The 20,605-nt window shown below is 33.7% G+C and overlaps 2 protein-coding genes across 3 annotated transcripts in view; one reads left to right on the forward strand and one right to left on the reverse strand.

Moving 5' to 3' along the window:
- The window catches only part of LOC132941480 (myogenesis-regulating glycosidase), a 93,497-nt gene extending 86,958 nt beyond the window's left edge, over window positions 1-6,539 (reverse strand). The window contains exons 1-2 of the mRNA XM_061009560.1: window positions 6,106-6,539; window positions 5,826-5,989 (exon numbers count right to left, since the gene is read on the reverse strand). Coding sequence (XP_060865543.1) covers window positions 5,826-5,989; window positions 6,106-6,142 — 201 coding nt within the window. The 5' untranslated portion in view covers window positions 6,143-6,539. The remainder of the gene's footprint in view (window positions 1-5,825; window positions 5,990-6,105) is intronic.
- LOC132941481 (semaphorin-2A-like) overlaps window positions 1-20,605 on the forward strand; it is a 383,061-nt gene that overhangs the window by 53,892 nt on the left and 308,564 nt on the right. The gene's annotated exons all lie outside the window — the stretch shown is intronic.

Below are 20,605 nucleotides of genomic sequence, written 5' to 3' on the forward strand. Positions count from 1 at the left end.
CATTAAGTATAATGAATATAGAATGGGCTATTCTGTGAATCTATCCACAGTTTAGTTGAACATATTGAAGTACATAAAAACAAAAAGCAATGACCACCCATACTTTTAATTGTACACGGTGAACCAAATATTTTTCTGAATATGCCGAATGTCAATATCGGAGAGGCATTTTTGTTTATCGACATAAATTAATATTATACTGTTGGTTTGGCGTTCGATTTTTGTTTATTGTCAATAATTGTTAGAGAATAAAGAATATTCTGTTTCGGAATTTATTAATTAGAAATATATAGCGTAGGTCTTGTTGTAAATAAAGAGCTCAACAATTTAACACAAAATTAAAATTAAAATTTGTTGTTGACATACATTTTGTAATATACTATGCAGTGAATTAAAAATTGGTATGTTGAACTCAAAATAAAAGAAATATAATTCAATTGTATCGTTAATTTTTAACTGTTAGTAATTAATTAATATTTTGATAATACGATGATAATTTGAGAGTCACTGTTATATGATAATTTCAATTAAAATGAATATAACGTTGATCGGTTTTTCAAGTATTTTAAAATACATTTTATAATTTGTTTTTTTACACACTTCAGAACACAAATCATCAATTTATTATCCTTAGGAAAACGATCAGCAATGTTTCTTTAGTCTTTAAAAGTTTAATTTGTCCCTTTTAAAATTGATTTAAAAGTCGAAGACTATAAAATAAATTGAATAATTCATTTTTATATCGTCTTCAAATATTACATTTTATTTTATTACAATGTAACATTTATGTAAGTCGCCGGTTAAAACATTGTTTATTTAATGAAAATAAATGTGAATGTGAATCGCATCCTTTCAGAAGTATAAATCGTATGTGCCTATAGTTTTAGAAGCGAAAATTCCGGATGTGAATGTTTTTTTTCAGTACCAACTTGAAAGCTATTATTTATAATATATTTCTGTGGGGCTTGCTCATGGTATTTCAACGTGAAATTTTAACATTTCAATGTATAAGCTCAACAATATATTTACCCCTGAACTATAATTATATACTGTTTCTCGCTATAACGTAAAACGTGATCACCATTTCGACGATTCGCGTTGAACTTCATATTTTTATGCAAATCGTTTATTCTATTCTGTAAGGTTCTGTTTGGCATGGGTTGTGGTTGTACCAAAATATTTTAATAAGAAAGTTAATAATATTTTGTTTAATATTATAAGAGATTTATGACGTCATGGTCATTTATTACCTATTCAAAATGTTTTTTTTTTTAATCCAAAAATGGTCATTAAATTGGTTTTAAGTTTTAGATAATAGGTATGGTATAAATACGCAGACCTACTCATCCTAAGAATGAGAATATTCTTTATGTATAATGTTGGATATCTTAATAGTATTTGATAATATTATGTGTCTATATGGTTCAAAAATTGTATTCTTTGTTCATACGATGGATATTGGAGGATTTAAGGTATTAAGAGCTAGTAGTTTAATTCTTAACGTATAGGTAGATAGAATTATATAAATATGGTCAGTCGAATAAAAGAATTGATGTATTAAGGAATCGTGATAACTATTAACATGTAAATGTTAAAATGTAGTTAGACAATTACAGTTTTAAAAATATTATAAATTAAATATCGTTATATCAATAATTAAATAAAATAACATAATGTTAAATCTAACAAAAATATTAATGAAATAAATAACTTTACCTTTGACATTTGGTTCCATACTATAATATCCCAACAAAAACATTCCACCAAACTCCATGTAAACAACATATTAAGTACCTTTGTAAAAAAAATACAGCTCTAAAAGTTGTGGTATCATTTTATAGCTAAGTCTTTGGACTATAAATATAATTTATGTTAAAATAGTCTGCTATTGAACTTAGCTTGATGACTTTAAGACACTTGATAAGTTGTATATTGGTTGCCATTAGTGTCAGACAGTGCGGGCCGCGGTAAATATTATTAAAAATAATAAAATAAAATTATAAAAATATGCTACAATAATTTCTAGTTAAAAGTGGCTATAACTCTGTTAATATTGTTCAAACTGATTTGAAAAATACAGTATGCATTTCTAAGTAAAAGTACCAGTTAGATGATTGTATTTTCAAACTTCATTATTTAACTACAAATTTACTATACTTTTTCAATAAATTTTTTCGTGATTCGTGTTGCTTCATGTAATTATGTTCTGGCAGTTTTCACGTGTGTTTTACCTATGTGTGAATTTTAAGGCGCTCATTTCTTTTTATACTTAGCGTGACCTTGCCGGGTTGTTGTATATGCAAATAAAATTAACACTTATCTCCATTCCTCGAGAAATAATTTAGAAAAATAGTACCTACCTATTTATTTAATGATAAAATAATTATTCGATTACCTAGTTATTATAAATGTAGAAGTAAAATAAACACTGAAGTTTCTTAATAATTACTATTACACAAAGAATAACATTGTTTTGTATTATTAAAGTAGCAATACAATACAAAGTTTTTTATGGTGTACGCAAGAGTTTTATTACATTTATCGATGAGTTTTATATTTATAGAGTAAAGATTTTATTTTTTTAATTTAAGTTTGAAACAACTTAAGAATACACGAGTTTTTTCATTGTTGATAAAATATATACAATCTTAAGAAGCAGTAGCTATGAGGTTCATTTCATTTTCTTAGTGCTTGTGTAGGAACATGTATTTATTGTACTATATATATTAAACTATGGCAGAGGATTTTCGACATTTTCAATCCATCTCAAAGGATATCAGTAATAACCTGTTTATTATTAATAATGCAATATTCCTTAAAGAAATTCCCACTTTGTTAATTAAGTATCGATATAGCCCCAGGGACTGATGTCAAGAAAATACAGGGAAAAATAGTGTATAGATAGACTTTAGACAGTATTTGAAAAACTTGGGTTTACATTCCGGGCGATGCTTTTCGGAAAATAACACGTCACTGTAAAGTAATATATTTAATATAATATTATAATATCTTCAACTTTTGACTAAATAAAATCGCGTGCTTAACGTGTATAATATATATTTTACGTATTATATTATATTTCTGTTTTCACGCATTTTTCGTCTTGTTAGATTCTCCTACAGAACGAACCATCACAACGTACCAAACACGATTATATTAAATATAAAATGTTCCTTTTATTGTGGGCTATTTTTACTAAATTTGCTTCTGAAAATTATTCTAAAGCATCTCGTTATTATGCATAAAATTGACATTACGAGAAGCAATTAAAATATGAAAAATATAATATAATATTATATACCCTCTAATTTATTATAGGCAAACAATATTATATGATTACAATAGTAATTAGTATCATGCCGTAGTTGATTAATTTTCGAATGTTAATATTATCATATCAATAAATTATAAATTAAAACACTTCTTGTTCGGTATATAAGTATTTTAGAAAAAAAGGTCATGTGACTTAAATACTGCTGCAATGTAGATAAAAATAAAACAATTAGGAAAACGTTTCATAAAAAGTGTACATATTATGTGCTTCATAATAATATAGTTTGTGGCTATGTACTTCCTTCGTTGTTAGGCACTTACGAAATGTTTATACTTTAAATAGATAATTAATAAAACTGCTCGTACCTAGAAACTGGTGTAGGTACGATGCGATGTATTATATGGTATCGTGTTGGGATTGTATACCCTTGTAATTGTGTGGTCGGACGGAAAGTTCTGTTGGAGCTTGGAATAATGTGGTGGTTGTGTAACGAGGTCGGACGAGGAAAATGAGCTCGCCTGCAGCGAAAGAATACGCGTACGGCTTTAATTTTCAACAGGAATGGCGGAAATGAATTAAGGATAGTTTGGTCGAATCAGGTGTGTTGGGGGGGGGGGGGGGGGGAGGAATGATGGACGTGTGGACGGTAAGTCGGCGAGAGAAGGTTTACCGACTACGAATGGATGAGAGGAGCACGGACGAAAATAATATTGTGGATAGGTAGGTTAAATTTGTATCACTATTGTGTAGTAACAACAATACAAAACATATTTTTATGAAGGACACGAGTGGGCGATTGGAAGTTGTGTGATTGTTAAATAATACGAGTAAAATAGTGTAAACAAAATTATCCATTTAAGTTTCTACACTCATTTTTTCGATAAACATTTTTTTTTTTTTACATAATTTTGTGTCAACAAAAAACTACATTTTTAATTTCTTTAAAGTTTTTATATTTTTTTGAATAACACCATTAATTTTTAGTTTTATATTCTAAAACGAAATATTTTTCGGAGTCATTCAATACATAAAAATTGAATTTCAAGTACAGGTAATAAAAACTGTTGAGTTATTGACTCATTCTTTTGACAATTATAATTATTCATACGTAAATAGTAAACAATTTTATTCAGTAATATTATGAAAAAGTGTACACCAATTTCATATTTGTGAGAGGAGTTGACTGTTTTTCCATTATAAACAAAAATATTTAGAATAATTGTGGCTATATGACGACAATAAAGCCCGTTATATTACTATATATTTATTATTCTTTGTTACGTGCAAGTATGCCGTTGCGGTATGGCTATGGCTGTAAAGTAATATATTAGCCATCTCACAATAGCTATAATATAAATTACTTTATCTTTACATAGAGCATGGTATGAGTTCGGTCATCAGTCGTAGTACCTATATTGTTATAATCAGTGATAAGTAAAAACTGATCGGTATTGTTTTAGAATGTCAGCCGGTGATGCTGTGCGCGTTATCAGCTATCGCGCGCGTCTCACAGACAAGTCATAATATTAAGAGAAAAATAAATTCGCGATTCGTATCGTGGGTTTTTCTCGACCTATATTAGCCTCCACGGGGGACGTCCACGTCAGTGTTTACGCGTCGTGTCTTATATATTATACGTATGTACACGGCAGTTATCATCTCGGGTTGGGACGTGCGTGCAATAAAACGAGCTGCGATCGACCCGCAGCCACCCTCGTGGGATCATATTATTATTATTATTATTGTTGTTGTTATATCGTGTTGCAGCTGTATACTATACGTATATATATGGGTACGGCTGTATAATATATAAATGGTAAAATATGTTCTTAGACGGAAATAAGTATAGCTACTACGGGAGTGAGCATGGCGCTTGATGGCTGTATCACCGGATCTCGGAACTATTCCGGCGGATGGGTCTGGCGGGTGTGTGAGGTACACGATTTATATATAAAATACTGGCTAGCTGGCTTGGACTCCTCGAAATGAATTGGTCTCGGACACGCGGTGGCCGTACGTACCTGCAGCAGGAGGACAAGTGTTGGCGCGGGCGAGGAAAGTGCACCCCGGGGACGGAGACGGTCGACGGCGCGCGTCGTGAACGGAATGATGAGAAGATGGGGGTGGGTGGGGGGAGAAAAAGTTCTTGGAAATTACGCTGACGTATATACCGTTTCAGGGTCGTCCCCGGAGAGCCGTTTCCAGTGAAAAACAGGCAATTTTTCCCCGCGGTTTGCCTTGTACGCACGCCGTCGGCCGTGACATTGACGGCAACGGTCTCGTCCACATACACACACACATCCAGTGAATAGTGTGCGCGAGCTTGCCGTCAAGTCCCCGGGGAGGAGGGTCGGGGAGAACCCGAAACAAAACGAAAAAAATAAAAAAAAAGTTTTCGGACATTAAACGTCAGAACCCGTCTCTGTCAGTATATACATATTATACGTAGGTAAGTATAAGTATATATCTACAGTATAATATACTGTCTGTCCACGTCGCATACCTGCTGCGTAGATTATTTATATTTTCATTAAAAAAAAATCGCACAAACTTTTGACTTGCAGCGGCGGCGGCGGCGCTCCGTCACGTCCGTCCGGTCGTTTATTATTGCCCGGCCCAGCGACGTCCGATTGACCGCCACGTGTCGTTGATCAGTGGTGTTAATTCGGTCCGGGCGAAAAGTTTTGCTCAAAAATTTCATCTTTTTTTCTCGGTCTGAATAAAAAATATCTACTTATTAGTTATATAAGTTATAACGTTTATACCCGGACGGTAAGTAATCAGTATAATATCGCGAAGCAAGAATAGAATAATATATAATATTATAATACCGTTCGGGCCATAAAAAATGCGTCGTACACGCACCATACAACTTATAACATAATTATATATTATACGAGTAACATTATACTCGACACGCGAGGTTTACGCACTATTTCCATGCCGGCCCGTGTTGTTTACCGCACATACCTATCTATGATAGCTAGCGACGCTGTCGTTAATGTTAATATTATTATTGTTAATGTTGTAAAGAGCTCTGGACCGCACCGCGATGCTCGTCAGCGAAAACTGACAACGCTGAGTCATCGAAAAGTGGTCTATGATATCGTATGGCTATGCGGTACGACGATAGGGACAATAGCACAGTGTTTCCAAATAATACATTATAATACAATTATACACGCGACGACTTTAACGAGCGCATATTGTCCGACGACAATGCAGGCCAAGACGAGCTGCAGAGAATAGGAACAGCAACTACGCATAAGCACTCCCTCCCCCATTTGCGCTCCGCCAAAACGGCGTTTGTTTATAATTAATTTTTGAGCGCGTCAAAAGTCCATCGCGGTCCTCTCGATTCGGCCGGCGCTATAGATTAAGTTTTTAGCCGCTCGTATGGTTCAAATCCAAATTATTGCATGGATGTAATGTGTAAAATAATAAATACCTAGTCATATGTATAAATATTATATATAAGTTTTTTTTTTTATTGATCTATTTATTTTAACCCGGCATCATAGGCCATTAGTTACAGTTTTTTTTTTTGTGATATTTTTATTACATAATTATATTTACATTTACATTTACATTATATTTGGTCTATTAAATTAGTATATCTTTTTATCTGGTTTAGTTTTGTGTCTTGATCGTTCCAGAGTATATGCCATTTTTTCCTTATTTGTGTTTTGACTGCCTTTTTGATGTGGTCGTATGAGGAGATGTTTATACATATAATTTATTAAAGTTGTGGCTGCATGTACAAGTTCGTGTATAAGGTGAATCAAAACATGCATCATGTCGACAATGATACCCAAAACAGATTCGGTGATCTTAGGCTTTAATAAAATATATATAGAAAGAACATTTTACTATACAATAACATTGTTGATAGACGATAGTGAGTGGTATTTTATAGACAATTTTATCTAAATATAGGCGTATATTAGTTATAAGATATACATCATTATTCTTATTTCATTGTTTACTTGATTTTATAGTTAATGACGAAGTGGGGGGGACGCAGTAACTGTATGGTTTATTTTATACTTTGATCTAACACGACTCCCTGCGACTACAACGAACTCATCCCTGACGAAGTTCTCGTAGTGAAGTTTGGGGGGGGGGGGGGTAGGGTTCTTATTCTAAACTTTGGTTTTCTAGGACTCTAATCCTTGCAACTATTAACGCAGGGCGTCTGCATTGGCGTCTGCAATGGCGCAGGATGAATACCCGAGATTTATATGCCCACTCGTATACCTAATGTGCGTGTGTTAGACAATATTGCGGCGTGCGTTTCCACCTTTTCTAATATTATTTGAGTATAATAATATATTATACTTGCGGTTTACTATAGCCGCGAGTACGGCATCACGCGAATATTACGGATTCTTTCGAATCTATACGATTTCGTTTCAAATCGTTTCGTTTTTCTCCCAAGCTCCACCGCGGTAGGTATGTATTATATATGTAAAGGTCTGACGGTTTCCAAATACGCTATATTATTATAACATATATTATACGGACGCGAAAACAGTAAGTTAAATTTATTCAAAACGAATAGCGGAAAATACCGCCGCACGCCGTTTCGTTACACAGACATATATACGGCTTCCGTCATTGTCAATGTTCGCTGTGCAAGGCGTAATTCTCCTCCTAAACAGGCTACGCTGCCGCGAGAACTTAATATTTATGACTCGAATTTTGGTTCCGATACGCCCCGTGTGCGCACAAAGTAATCACCGTGCGGGATCTATTCCAGAATCCTGTGCACGAGCTATACATTATACGTGTTGAGAAAAATAAATAACATATAGGTAGTACACAATGGCACACGAGAGTCTTAGGCATTATTTCCGCAACCGGTAGGTATGTATATTGTTCACATATTATTATACGGAGTGAGAAAATGATTACCGTTTGCGAGTAGATTATCGCAATGGTATATAATATCTTTATCTACAATATAATATACCTAATACGTCATTCTAACCTGTATACCTTAGGTAATACTTTTTATAATTTTTACCGAATTATTGATACAAGTATAAAAATATGTCGACTATCTTGTGCGCGGAATATAATAATGTTCGTTCAAATAATAATATTATATTCGCCGTGTTCGGCTTACGAATACTTTGTTTTGCTGTTATTATCGATCTCTAGAAATGTTATCATCCGTCAAAGCACCTACTCGATGTGCACTCGAAGTAAATATCGGTGTGTGTGTGTGTGTGTGTGTGTGTGTGCCAAGTAGAATGACGATATCGTCGGTTCGTCCCGTGTCACATGTACTCCAATCGCTCTGCCGCAGTGGTCGTAATCAATAACCGCGGGCTTTGAAGTACAGTAACAAGTGTAAACTTGTGGTACAAAAACTCGGTGGCGCGTTATGAAATCGAAATGAAATCGTTCTATTCGGCTGCTATTGTCGAGCCGCGCACTTTTGAACGGCGTAAATTCGTTGGATTTCCTCTGACCGTAACTAAACTAATTATATTTTGTGCGTTTTATCTGTTTTTTCTCCCATAACCGAGCGCGCAGAAAACGTTTGGAATTATTGTATAAATGAAGATGAACTGGAGCACCTGCCGCCGCCGTCGGTTTGTTTGTTCGTTCTTCTTATAGACAGAATTAAGAATTTCTCGGCGTCATAATGTATTATGCATGGGTCGTTATCAGCGCCGTGAATCGCCTCAGATCCCTCGTTAATATTATATAATGACGACGGTCGTGCTTGATATAAACATTAAATATGAAACAGAGAAATGAAATTAATAAAAAAAATGTCCACGCCGTGTACAATGTATATTTTGCGATTTAAAAGTGTAGCGGTGAGAATAATGACGACGTTGAACGACAGTTAAGCAGACGAAATTATATATTATCATTGTTTAATCTCTTTCACCTCAGCAGCCACGGGGAAAGATCGCCACGCGCAGTGGCGTTTAATAAATAATCACATCGCTCTCAAGTATTTAGTTTGACTTAAGACGCGTAAATATATACGTACCTAAAGTATATGTATAAATGCGTACGCATTATAGGCCGCCGGAAGACGAAGCAGATTCGATGTTTATATAATAATATGATATATATACATTTTGTAGGGATCACTGACGGTGCTGTGACGTTTATTTAACTACGAAACTCTCGAATTTAATTTTCTTCAGAAATTAATTCACCACGAAATTACTAAGACTATAAAAAATTTTATTTATATATTTGGTTTTCAATGTTGTTCACGGCGCATATTCAAGTCGTAAGCATCATCTTGTTCAAAATGTAGATTTCGTGACATTTGAAAGTGTAAAGCATATAATTATTCTGTTGGGTAAATTTGCTTACTTATTATTTTCGTTTATATTAACATTTAAACCTTGAAATTTCGCAATCGTTTTTAAATTGAAAATGTTTAAAACGTCTGAATGAACTACCGTTGCACATTATTATATTATTTGTACATGGTACAAGTCTCGTATATTATTATGTTATTTGATTAAAACAGTCTCCACAATCTGTGTAAACAAAGTACATTTTTTCATTTCTCTACGTTGAATATTTGTTTGCTAAACATTTGTTCACTTTGAAAAGAAATAAATGTATGTATGGATACATCGTAAATTCAGACTAGAAATATACTGGAGTTTCGTTAGAAGACTAATAACAATAATTTTCCACAAGCATACATTATTTATTAGGTATTAATTAAATTAAAAGCTAATCTCTGGAAACTATTAACGTCTCACGTGTGGACTTAACAGACTTTTTTACTTATTTTGTGCGTTTTAAAATTGCTTGTTTACTTTGAAATTTGAATGGTATATATATAAGTAGTAATAATCAATAATTTCATAAATTGTTTACGCAGAACGAGCGACCGAACGAAATTATTTCACAAAGCTAGGTACAATTACGCCGGTTATCCGTAAAAATAAAATAAAATACCCCCCCCCCCCTCCCAAAAAATATATTAATATAGTGCGCCCTCTTAATGCGTGTATTTATGTAATATATGTGTGTACATAATAATATCATGTTTTAAATATCTACCGTGCGAATCGCGATAATATTGTAATATACATTGGTGCAGGGTTCAGACGGACGGAAAACATCGTACAACCATCTCTCGATAATAATTATAGGTTAGGTTAGCTAGGTCGTGGGAGGTATGACGTTAGGCGAGAACTTTGGAATGACAGCAATATTATAATATTCAGCAACGTTACAAATCATTATACATAATATTATAATAAAACACATTTTTTTGTCGTATATAGGTACGGTTACGGCCGCACACGGTCGCCAGAGAGTTATAACGACACTGCCGTGGTGCGTATAAAATGTTTAAGCGGATACGTGCCTGTATATTTATACGTTTTATGGCGTTTAAATATATTATAATAGATAGGTACCTATATGATATTCGTATTACGGGCATTTGCATATATCCATCCTGGTTTTGACCCGTCTCCAGAGACTTAGCGGCGCGGACGAGTTCAATAATAATAATAATTATTATTATTATTGTTACGGGTTCTTCCCTTCGTACGTCGGCGGCGGCGGCGGGGGGGTATGTTTTGGATCGGTTCGTATAACAAGACCAACGCAGGAACGCAGTCGTCGCATCCGACTCTGGAGTTTTACGAGCGGTTCGCCGGGACAATGAGCCCGCAAAGTTTTCGGGGGTGAGCAGCCGGCAGTCTCCCTTCTTGTATAATACAGCGCGGCGTGGCGCTCGTCGGTTGGCACCTTTGGGACGCGATCGTAAATTACGTTCCCATTGTAAAGCGTCCGCCGCCGCCACCACCATGGCTCATTTCCCCGCACGAAGTCTCCGCAACCACCACCACCGCTGCCGATGGTGGAAATCGCGTGAGACCTCGGGCGTCGGGGGGCCAAAAGTCATATCCTTCTATACTAAACTGCGACCCCCTCCAAATAAACCCCTACTGCCGGTGACGTTTGACCCACCCGGAGGAGCGTCAGTTTTGATTTCCATTTCTTCCCGGAACAACACCTATGTACGATATAATTGTCATTATGACGTATTATATAATTATATTATGTCTGATAAGCTTTTTATAACCGTTTGCAAACTTTTTTCGTTTTTACATTTTCAAAATATACAGTGGATTGTTCTTTAGTGTATAACAACAAAAACAAGCTGTATTTAGAATTTATATAAAATTGAGTTTTGGATTCGTGTGGAGACAGTGCCACAGAACAATCTGCAAAACAGACACCGTGGTTGATAAATTTAATCTTATTCCACGCATTTCACTATAATACGAATGTATTTTAATAATTATTTCTGTTTTTTTTTTTTTCAATTTGGTGTCGCTAGAAGAGCGGAACAATATGGAAACTATCCGTTTACACTGTACAGGCACCACCTGTTTCAAGTTGTTGGTGCAGCAAATGCGCCGCCCGCCAACATGATAAGAATACTATTGTAATGCTCGAAAAGACGTGTCCTATGTGGTTATTCTGTGATACAGTAGTAATACAGAGCATGATACAGTATTATATAATAATATTTATGTTGTATAATATTATGATATTTCACATCCACTGCCAACACTGACGCTACACCGGTGTAACTTTGCCAATTACTGTATAATATTATTATTGTCACTCGGTGCACGTGGCTGCACTAGCGCATATATCCTGTATCTATAGTCAGTGCATGCGAGGAATGTTAGACGTCAAAGTCTCGTAATATGTGATATTACAACGACGATATGGTAGTCGTCGTGTTGGTACGATATTAATATTTAGATCGTACAATATGTTCATGTACAGTACTGTATGCAGGGGAAAAAATTCGTGAATTGCCTGACGTGACGCAAAATACGGTCTAAATAAAATATTCACATAAACGCGCTGCAGCTCGGGGTGTGTTTCTATGGCTGCAATGGGTTTTTTTCCAGCATGTACGCCCGAGTTCGAAAAGTATAACTATTTTTTTGTTTTTCAAATTTTTAAATATAAAAATATCATTGTGTCGATCTGTTTCCATGAGACATGGTAAAGTTTTACGAACTAAAACTTTTTAGAGCTTATTATGATCATTTTTATTTTTACTCAACTCTATATTAATTAATTTGTGTGCTTAATTTAATTAACGGACAATATTAATTACTTTTTAAATAAATTTCGAACAAACCACTGCAAAATAAAATTATGTAACTAAAATACTTAAGTATACATTTTTGGTTTTATTATACACTACGCCAAGTGTAAAGAAAATAATAATGTTACTATGCCCAAACCGCGGTTTTTAAATTGGATTAGTTTTATTATATTTTACATATTTTAATTGAAATACTTTTCCGTGTTTCAAGTTCGTTAAGATAAATCAAATTATTAAAAATTAAATGCGTCGTAGCTCTTCTAAATTTTATCTTGACAATGCTATTTTATATTGAAATATGAGTTCATCTCTTATTTGTATACCAAAATATCAAATTGGTTATTAAATAATAGTTATTGATATAATAATATAAGAGAATATGCTCAGCAAAAAAAAAAAAGTTTCAGAGTTCAATATATTAATATTCACTTTTGGCGATACATAGACTTAACAGGTGAAATACTCAACTTACTTGTTTCAGTATAGTTAGTAACAAAATACATTTTCTTTTTAAAAGACAGACAAACAAAAACGAATAATAAGAATCGTACGATAAATATCGAAAAATATTGTAAACGAACCCATGTTTTCACGTGAAATGAAAAACAAGTTCAACAGTTATTGTCGTTTGCATGTTTCGCACAACTAAAGAAAAGAAATCATTAAACATCATGGTTTCAATGGTAAAATCGAACATTGTTGTCCTTATTATTCTGTTCACGACGTTTTTATTTTTGAACGGTCAAAGCTTAGTTTGTCTTGTAACCTGTGTTTCTTTTTATGTTTTCGAATCATTTACTAAACTTGCCCGAGATACTTGTCAGTTTTTTCGTGTGTCCGGTATGACGAGTTTTTTAATCCCAAAAAAGTTTAATCTCCGGATTTACAATGTTATGTGTCAAAACAGGTCTCGTGTCATTAATTCGCTTTCATTGTCATCGTTTACGGTTAAGCAGAAAACTGTCTAGTGGTAAAACAGAAGACACATTTTCAAGTTTTAAATGCAAATTTTTACTGCAACTCAATAGCTGTATATCATTTTTTTATTCATTCTGTTCGGGTTTTTAGTACACACGAATGGCTACAACGCATTATACGAAAAGACACGAAAATGTATTATTTGAAAAGTTTATAATAAAATAATGCGATAAAAAAAAAATTACAAACCTAAACATTTTAAAGAAAAGTTTTTTTAATCCAATAAAAGGCCCAGGCAATATAATTATTCTTTGAAAAGCTATGTAGTTTTATGCTTCAAGTAGGTATAGGTCGAGAAATTATAGGTAGGTTTCTAGTTTTCGAATGCTGCGTTGTCTTGACAAAATTTTATCTTATTTAAATTCTAAAATGTTTTTTTAAGTTTTTTGGCAACTATCGTTGTTTAAGCCAACAAAATATGTAAATAAGTAAAAAAAAAATTTTACATTTCTTATTTGTTCTTTTATATTCATTTTAGTAATATAGCTAATTTTCCAGACATGAAAGTCCATAAATATTTATTTAGTTATAAGTTATTAAGTTATAAATACACTGTTATTTACGGATCTATCAATTATTATTTATAATTTACAACTAATCATCCCTTTATATCATCCCAATAATTTCTTGTGATCATTATATTTCCATATAACTAAAAATATGGTTTGTATTAATTAGTATTACGGTACAGCATGTGAATAAAATAAAAAAGATCTTCTTATAAATCTACTGTCTATAAGATAATACATTTTCAATGCGTTTGACCTATATGTATATTTAGATGGCATAATAAACGAACAAAAACCAAATATTGTATTGTTGGATTGAACAATAACACAAAAGTTAATCACTATTATGTTGACTATAGTAACATTATAACACACATATTATGTTAATTTATATTTAGAATAAAATATATTCACTAATAATATTAATGTAATATAATAGCAACAAACACAGACAATGATGTTTTTGATAACGTGAGTTATATACTGGTAACAAAAAATGTAGTACTTTTTGCCTTCAGTTTCACATTGCATTAAACATGACACATATTGTTGTGAGAGTAGGTATATATAAATTTTTTTTTGATAAAGTCTTGACATTTTAGTTTTTGCATAACATAAAGTGACCGTCAAGTTTTAGAGTTACCGAACACACTAATTATTACAACGTAGTTTCCAACTATGTAAAATTAATTTCCAACTTCAAATAACAACACAATGTAGTCCTTTCCACCATCCCGTCAATATTATGAATTCAGCAATTTTAAGAATAGCTTTCTGCCTAATCCGATTACGTTTGTAAAATGCATTTACATTGGTTAAAACAAAACAAAAAAACTGTACAAACAGTAACATAAATAAATATATATTAGAGGAAAATGTATGCTAATTTATTAAACATAATTTGTCAAGTGCACCAGAGGATCAAAAACTTTTCTGTCTTTTAGTCATATTTAAATTTAATTTTGCTGTTGACCATATAGTGACCGACCACATGCAAATTACGTGCCGTTAACTCTGCCTTAACTATGGTTTCCTGATCACGGGCATTATAATGTTATTACCGTACTTTGCGTGTGTGTTTTTTTTTTCTGTGAAAACTATACCATCAGATTTTAACAAAATTATTCCTTAACACACATATATTATCATATTATATCGAGACTAGCTCGTACAACGTCATATTTCATGATGATCTCTTTAGTTACATTTTAACTGACAACGTTTTATTTGAACCTCTTGATGGATTTTAATAAACACTTTAGTAAGTATACAACAATCTGTTTCATCTTTTTAAGCGAAATCTTCTGAGATGAAGTTTATTGGATATTCAATAACGTTCCACTCGAATGGTTAAATAATATTTAATTAAAAATGTTAACGTTGTGATTCGTCGTTTATTGTTTTTTTTCCTGAAAAGTCAACATCAATATTAAATATTATTAATTCTTCTTTAATTATTTGAGTTTTATTATTATTTATATTCAATTAGGTATATGACAAATTAAACAGTCAAGCTTTGTGTATAATCTAGTTTTTTTCGATTTTCAATAATTTCTCGACGTCTTTCGAATAAGTTGTGTATTATTTGACATTTAATTGAATAAAAATAATCTACTTCAAACTTCAAAGTAAAGTACCTATAGGTACATCATAATATTACCTAGGTATATATTAATAGCTTTTACCGTACACCGACATTTTGGCTTTATGTTAATTGTCAATTTTAATTTTTAAATTCCATACGCGTATCAATAATGGTTTTAGCTTAACAATTAAATTAAATACATTTGTTGACATCTGACAAACAGTTATTCAGAGAAAACGTTTTATTCTTATACGTGAAAATTCAAAACGGTTTGTGACGACGCAACAGTCGTTTAATATATTTCCGTTTACGTATCGAAAAAGAACACCCTGAAAGCGGACACTCCTCCACATATAAATTCCTTCTACTGTTTATTATTGTAATATATTCGATGCGCAACAACAAAGTTAATAATCTATTTCGGAGAATACGTCTTGAGCGATGCACAAACTTTTGGGTTATCGCCACGATTACTTCAGTTTTCAGTTTATTACATTTCTCGGTCGGCGCATTGCCGGGTAGGTATAATACAAGGATACTCGTACGTATAATATGCACGTGGGCGCGCGCTCACGTGGATAAACAATACGTGTGTGGAGGAAAAAAAATAAACCGAAAGTCAAACAAGGGGGAGGGGCAGCTGCACTCTGCGGAAACACATATCGAAAACCGAAAAAACCTATTCAGAGTTTCCGCGAGACGCGCACTGATCCTGTTGACTTTGCAAATTCGCTCCCCGCCCGCCACAACTATATAATACCGAACCCTCCTTAACCACCGTCGACTTTACGTGATGAAAACCTCCACACACACACATAAGTTTGGCTGGTTGACTTATCGATCGCCTCACTCTCTTAACACTTAATACAAATGAAAACGACGACCGTCGTCGCCACTGCTGCGGAAGATTATATACATATTATATTATTATCGTGGCCGCCCGTATTAAATACGCGTTTGGGCGCACCGTATTATATATTATGTGCACTGCATCAGGATGTATAGAACTTATACTTTCCGTCACTTCTGCAGACCGTCTTTGCACAGAACCTTCGCGGTTTTCAACCCTTACCCGGACCAGGACGGCTCCGCTCATTCGTCACTCGCCGTCGTCGTCGAATCGTGAAAACGGTACGAAAACAACGCGACGTCTTACGGCAGAGAGAATGGGTTGTTGCCCGGGTTTCCGACTGTCTATATAATATTAAACTATTATTATGTCCGTCGTTCGTCCGCCCAAAGTGGGAAAACCGATAGCATTTCGAACGGCTTTTATCGACGCGGTCAACCGAATGAACTCGTAACTGAAAACAAATTTCGGGGAGGGGTATATTTTTTTTAACGTAGATCATACCAATGATCATATGTGAAGATATTGGACTTCACAGGGACAGACATGGTTATTATAACTTGGAGCACGGCATGAGTGTACGATAATGCTTTCGTATATTTTTTCAACACTATACGCTTTTATATTATTTTGTACGAGAATCATAATACATTTGAGGCATACTGTTGGATTATGTTGGGTCTTAATACGATTTAGAAGTGATAATATGGTTCCGAGCTAAAGAGTGTTCCGTATTACTAAAAAAATGAATTTCTGTACTAATGCCCAATACCCGGAAAAATTCCAAACGTCGAGTGAACGTTGTGGAACTATCATTAATGACGATTTATACCGTGTTACCATCGAAATTATTGAAAACTTCTATCGACGATTTTTCATTTGGCCAAAGTTTTTCCTCGCGCACGCTTTTGTAAATATTGTATAATGCGTATGGGTAAGTAACATAATATTCTGTGTTGCAATAATGTCATGATGTCATATCATGCGTCGGACACGTACCATACACAGTTTCTCTACATTAAACTATAAAACAAGTTCAAACAAAAAAAAAAAAATAGTATAAAACAACCGTCTCCGTTTGCACAGTATACAAGTCCGTATGCCATGTATATTAACAATATATATATTGTATAAACATATTGTTACACACATACAGTGACGGAGAATGTTATGCATTAGCCTAGTGCTCTCGCGGCGAACCGTATATTATATCGTTTCATCTCGACCCGTCGCGCGAAACCAATACCCTTTCGCAAACGTCACGTCGGATTTCCCGCACGCCCGTCGCGTATCACTATATACATACATTGCATACATATATATATATATATAATACCTACCTATATTATATGCATAGCACTTATATATGTGTTTATGTTAATCGGTGGGAATGTAGAACGACTTCGACGTACGCGAAACGGCGCACATTATGTATAGGTATGTGCATAACTGTATACGCCTTTTCGAATTCTACGGATATCCATTATAATAATATCCTTTCGATATATTATAAGTTTCGTCGCGACGAAAGTATATTATTATTATTAATATTTATACAGGGCGTTTGTGTGCGTTGATATTACACGCGGACTGGCGGACGCACATTGACAAATGTTGCCCGATGTACAACAATAACACGCGGAGTGTTTGACGCGTATTCGTGTCGTTTTTGTACCGTTTTCGCCGACGAATTGATTGTTAAAAATACGTTTCGAACAATACGCGATTTTCGCTCGTGAAATTTCAATATAGACGCGATTTGTACACTGTAGTTCGATAATAATTAACGTTGTTGTAAGCGCGCAGTTTGCGTCATAACGATGTTTATTAGCGCATTAAAACGCGCCAAAACTTTATTGTAATAATTTTGTGCTGTCTGTACACAATACATACCTCGTCAATTCTATAGCACGAGTTTAAACTTTAAAGTATCTATTAATTTTAATGAACAGATCATCGATTTGATAAATAATCATAATAATAATAATAATAATAATAATAATAATAATAATAATAATAATAAAGAAACGTTTGCGTTTGCGTTTGTGCACGTTGCTTATTATTATAAAATATTTATTAATTGTATACAAAACGATCAATGTTCATGATGCAGCCGAATAATAAATAATATTTTTAGATAAAAACGTACAATTCACTTATTGAAGCAAATAGTTTTGTAAAAAAAATATTTAAAATTAAGTTTTTTTATAATTTGTACTTGGTGGTCGTTTTTATTTAAGTGTCATACAATCACAGTAGTTTTGCAGAATTTTCATTTGCATATTGCAATATCTACACGTTATAAATTACACTAAAATATAATAATTTTCTCATTACACTAAATTACAACTAAGAGTTGACAAAAAAAAGCGTGTATAATAGGTAAAATATATGTTTAGACACGGGGATAATATTTTATGAGTATTAATTATAATGCTTCCTTGAACAAACAAAATGGTCTAAAAATAGTTAAGTTTTGTTAGTAAACAAAAATCTTATCCATACAAAAACGAATATTTTATTTTTTTGAATCGTATCGGGTGACAAAGTTTTATTCCCAGATGGAAACAAATAAGTGAATAAAATAGAACAGAGCACTTACATATAGACGGGGGGGTTTCTTCTACTTTTTTATACACATATAGATAAAAAAAATAAAATAATAACTAAAACCTTACGAGTGGAAATCTAATATTTTGCAACGTTAGATCAATATTTGTTGGAAACTACAGTTTACGCGGTGGATTGGTTCTACTCAAAGCCCGTGCCCGCCAAATTCTGTGGAAATTGGCCGAAAGTCGTAAATCAGAAAGTTCGAGACAAATACTTTTCCAACTAAAATGGTCTTGGCCAATACAACTAACTTTGCAATCAAATAATTTTCACAAATAATGTACATACGCGCAACAGAAACTCGTTAATAAACTTTAAAATCGGTCGGTCGCTGGGGGAAATAATGTCTGTATATACGTAGCATTAAAAAAAACACCCACAAAACAAAACAAATTTGCGTGTAACGTAGACCTACTGTGTTACCCCACTCCGTATAACCTTTCTGTCGATGGGTGTATTTGTCACACGCAGTGCTTAGTAATTTTTTTTTCTACCTCCGTGCACACAAAGGATTTTCGTGTATAAAACGAGACGGGCAATTTGTATCGTAAACAAATACACACACACGGGTGATTACGCTACGAACAAAACGGTTCGCAAACGCGTCGGGAAATTGTTGTCGTAAAAAAAAATTAACGTATTACCTCGTCACGAATTCCAGAGTAGGGGTCGGTAAAAAACACACAAATACACACACATGCATTGTTCGACAAGATAATGAACGAGCATTGATTGCAGACGGGTGGCTGCTCTAATGAACCCGTAAAACTGCAACGTTTCGACCATTGGCATGAACGGTGTTGCAATTATTCCACGACTGCATAATATCACGGGGGAAATTTTTTATTTTTCGCACAACTCTCCCGAGTTCGGTTTATCATTTTGTTTTCGCTGGTTTGGCCACGAAATGATGGATGGCCCCACTGTACAGTTTTTTTTTTGCTACATCTACTATATATACTCTTCTCTTTTTAATATTATTATTCAACTCCATTCCTATCTGTATACGTTTTACCGTCTATCTCGTTCTCTCGACTCGGCTTATCTTGTCCCCCCTCGCCCACGTTTTTTAAACTACCGTCCGATCCTCCTCTCGCCGCTGCAGTCAAGCTCTAATAGCTACACCGTTGAAGCCAAGGGAATTTAAGCTCCTTTATCATTTGATCCACATCCTGACTAGGTTCTTTTTGAAAAATGCATTTTTGGTCAGCTCTGTGTTTATTTTATTATTTTTATTTATTTATTTATTTGAATCGATAATGAACTTTTGGACCGTTTAACGGGCATATTACTTACCAAAGAGACTCTCCGTATCCCCCTCCGATTTTTATCTGCCCTTCTTAGTGGGTAAGGCCGTTACTCACCTGTCGATTAATCAAAGCTCTGATTTCTGTTTATTCGTTTATTTTCTTGGAACTTACCCTTAAAATATGTAATCTCAGCACTATATATTATATATACTTTTTTTATGGATTTTAACGTAAATAAATGCTACAAATCTACGACCACGCAAAACGCTTCTAAATATATTGGATTTCCACTTTGTCAATGCGATAAAAACGTGTGTATTAGTTTCAAAATGTCCGGTGAAAAATGTCTGAAATTTGATAAACGCTTTTGAAAGTTAACATGGTGCGGATGACACAGTTTATCACTATTAGGT

Source organism: Metopolophium dirhodum, chromosome 3 (assembly GCF_019925205.1).
Source record: "Metopolophium dirhodum isolate CAU chromosome 3, ASM1992520v1, whole genome shotgun sequence".
Taxonomy (NCBI): Eukaryota; Metazoa; Arthropoda; class Insecta; order Hemiptera; family Aphididae; genus Metopolophium; species Metopolophium dirhodum.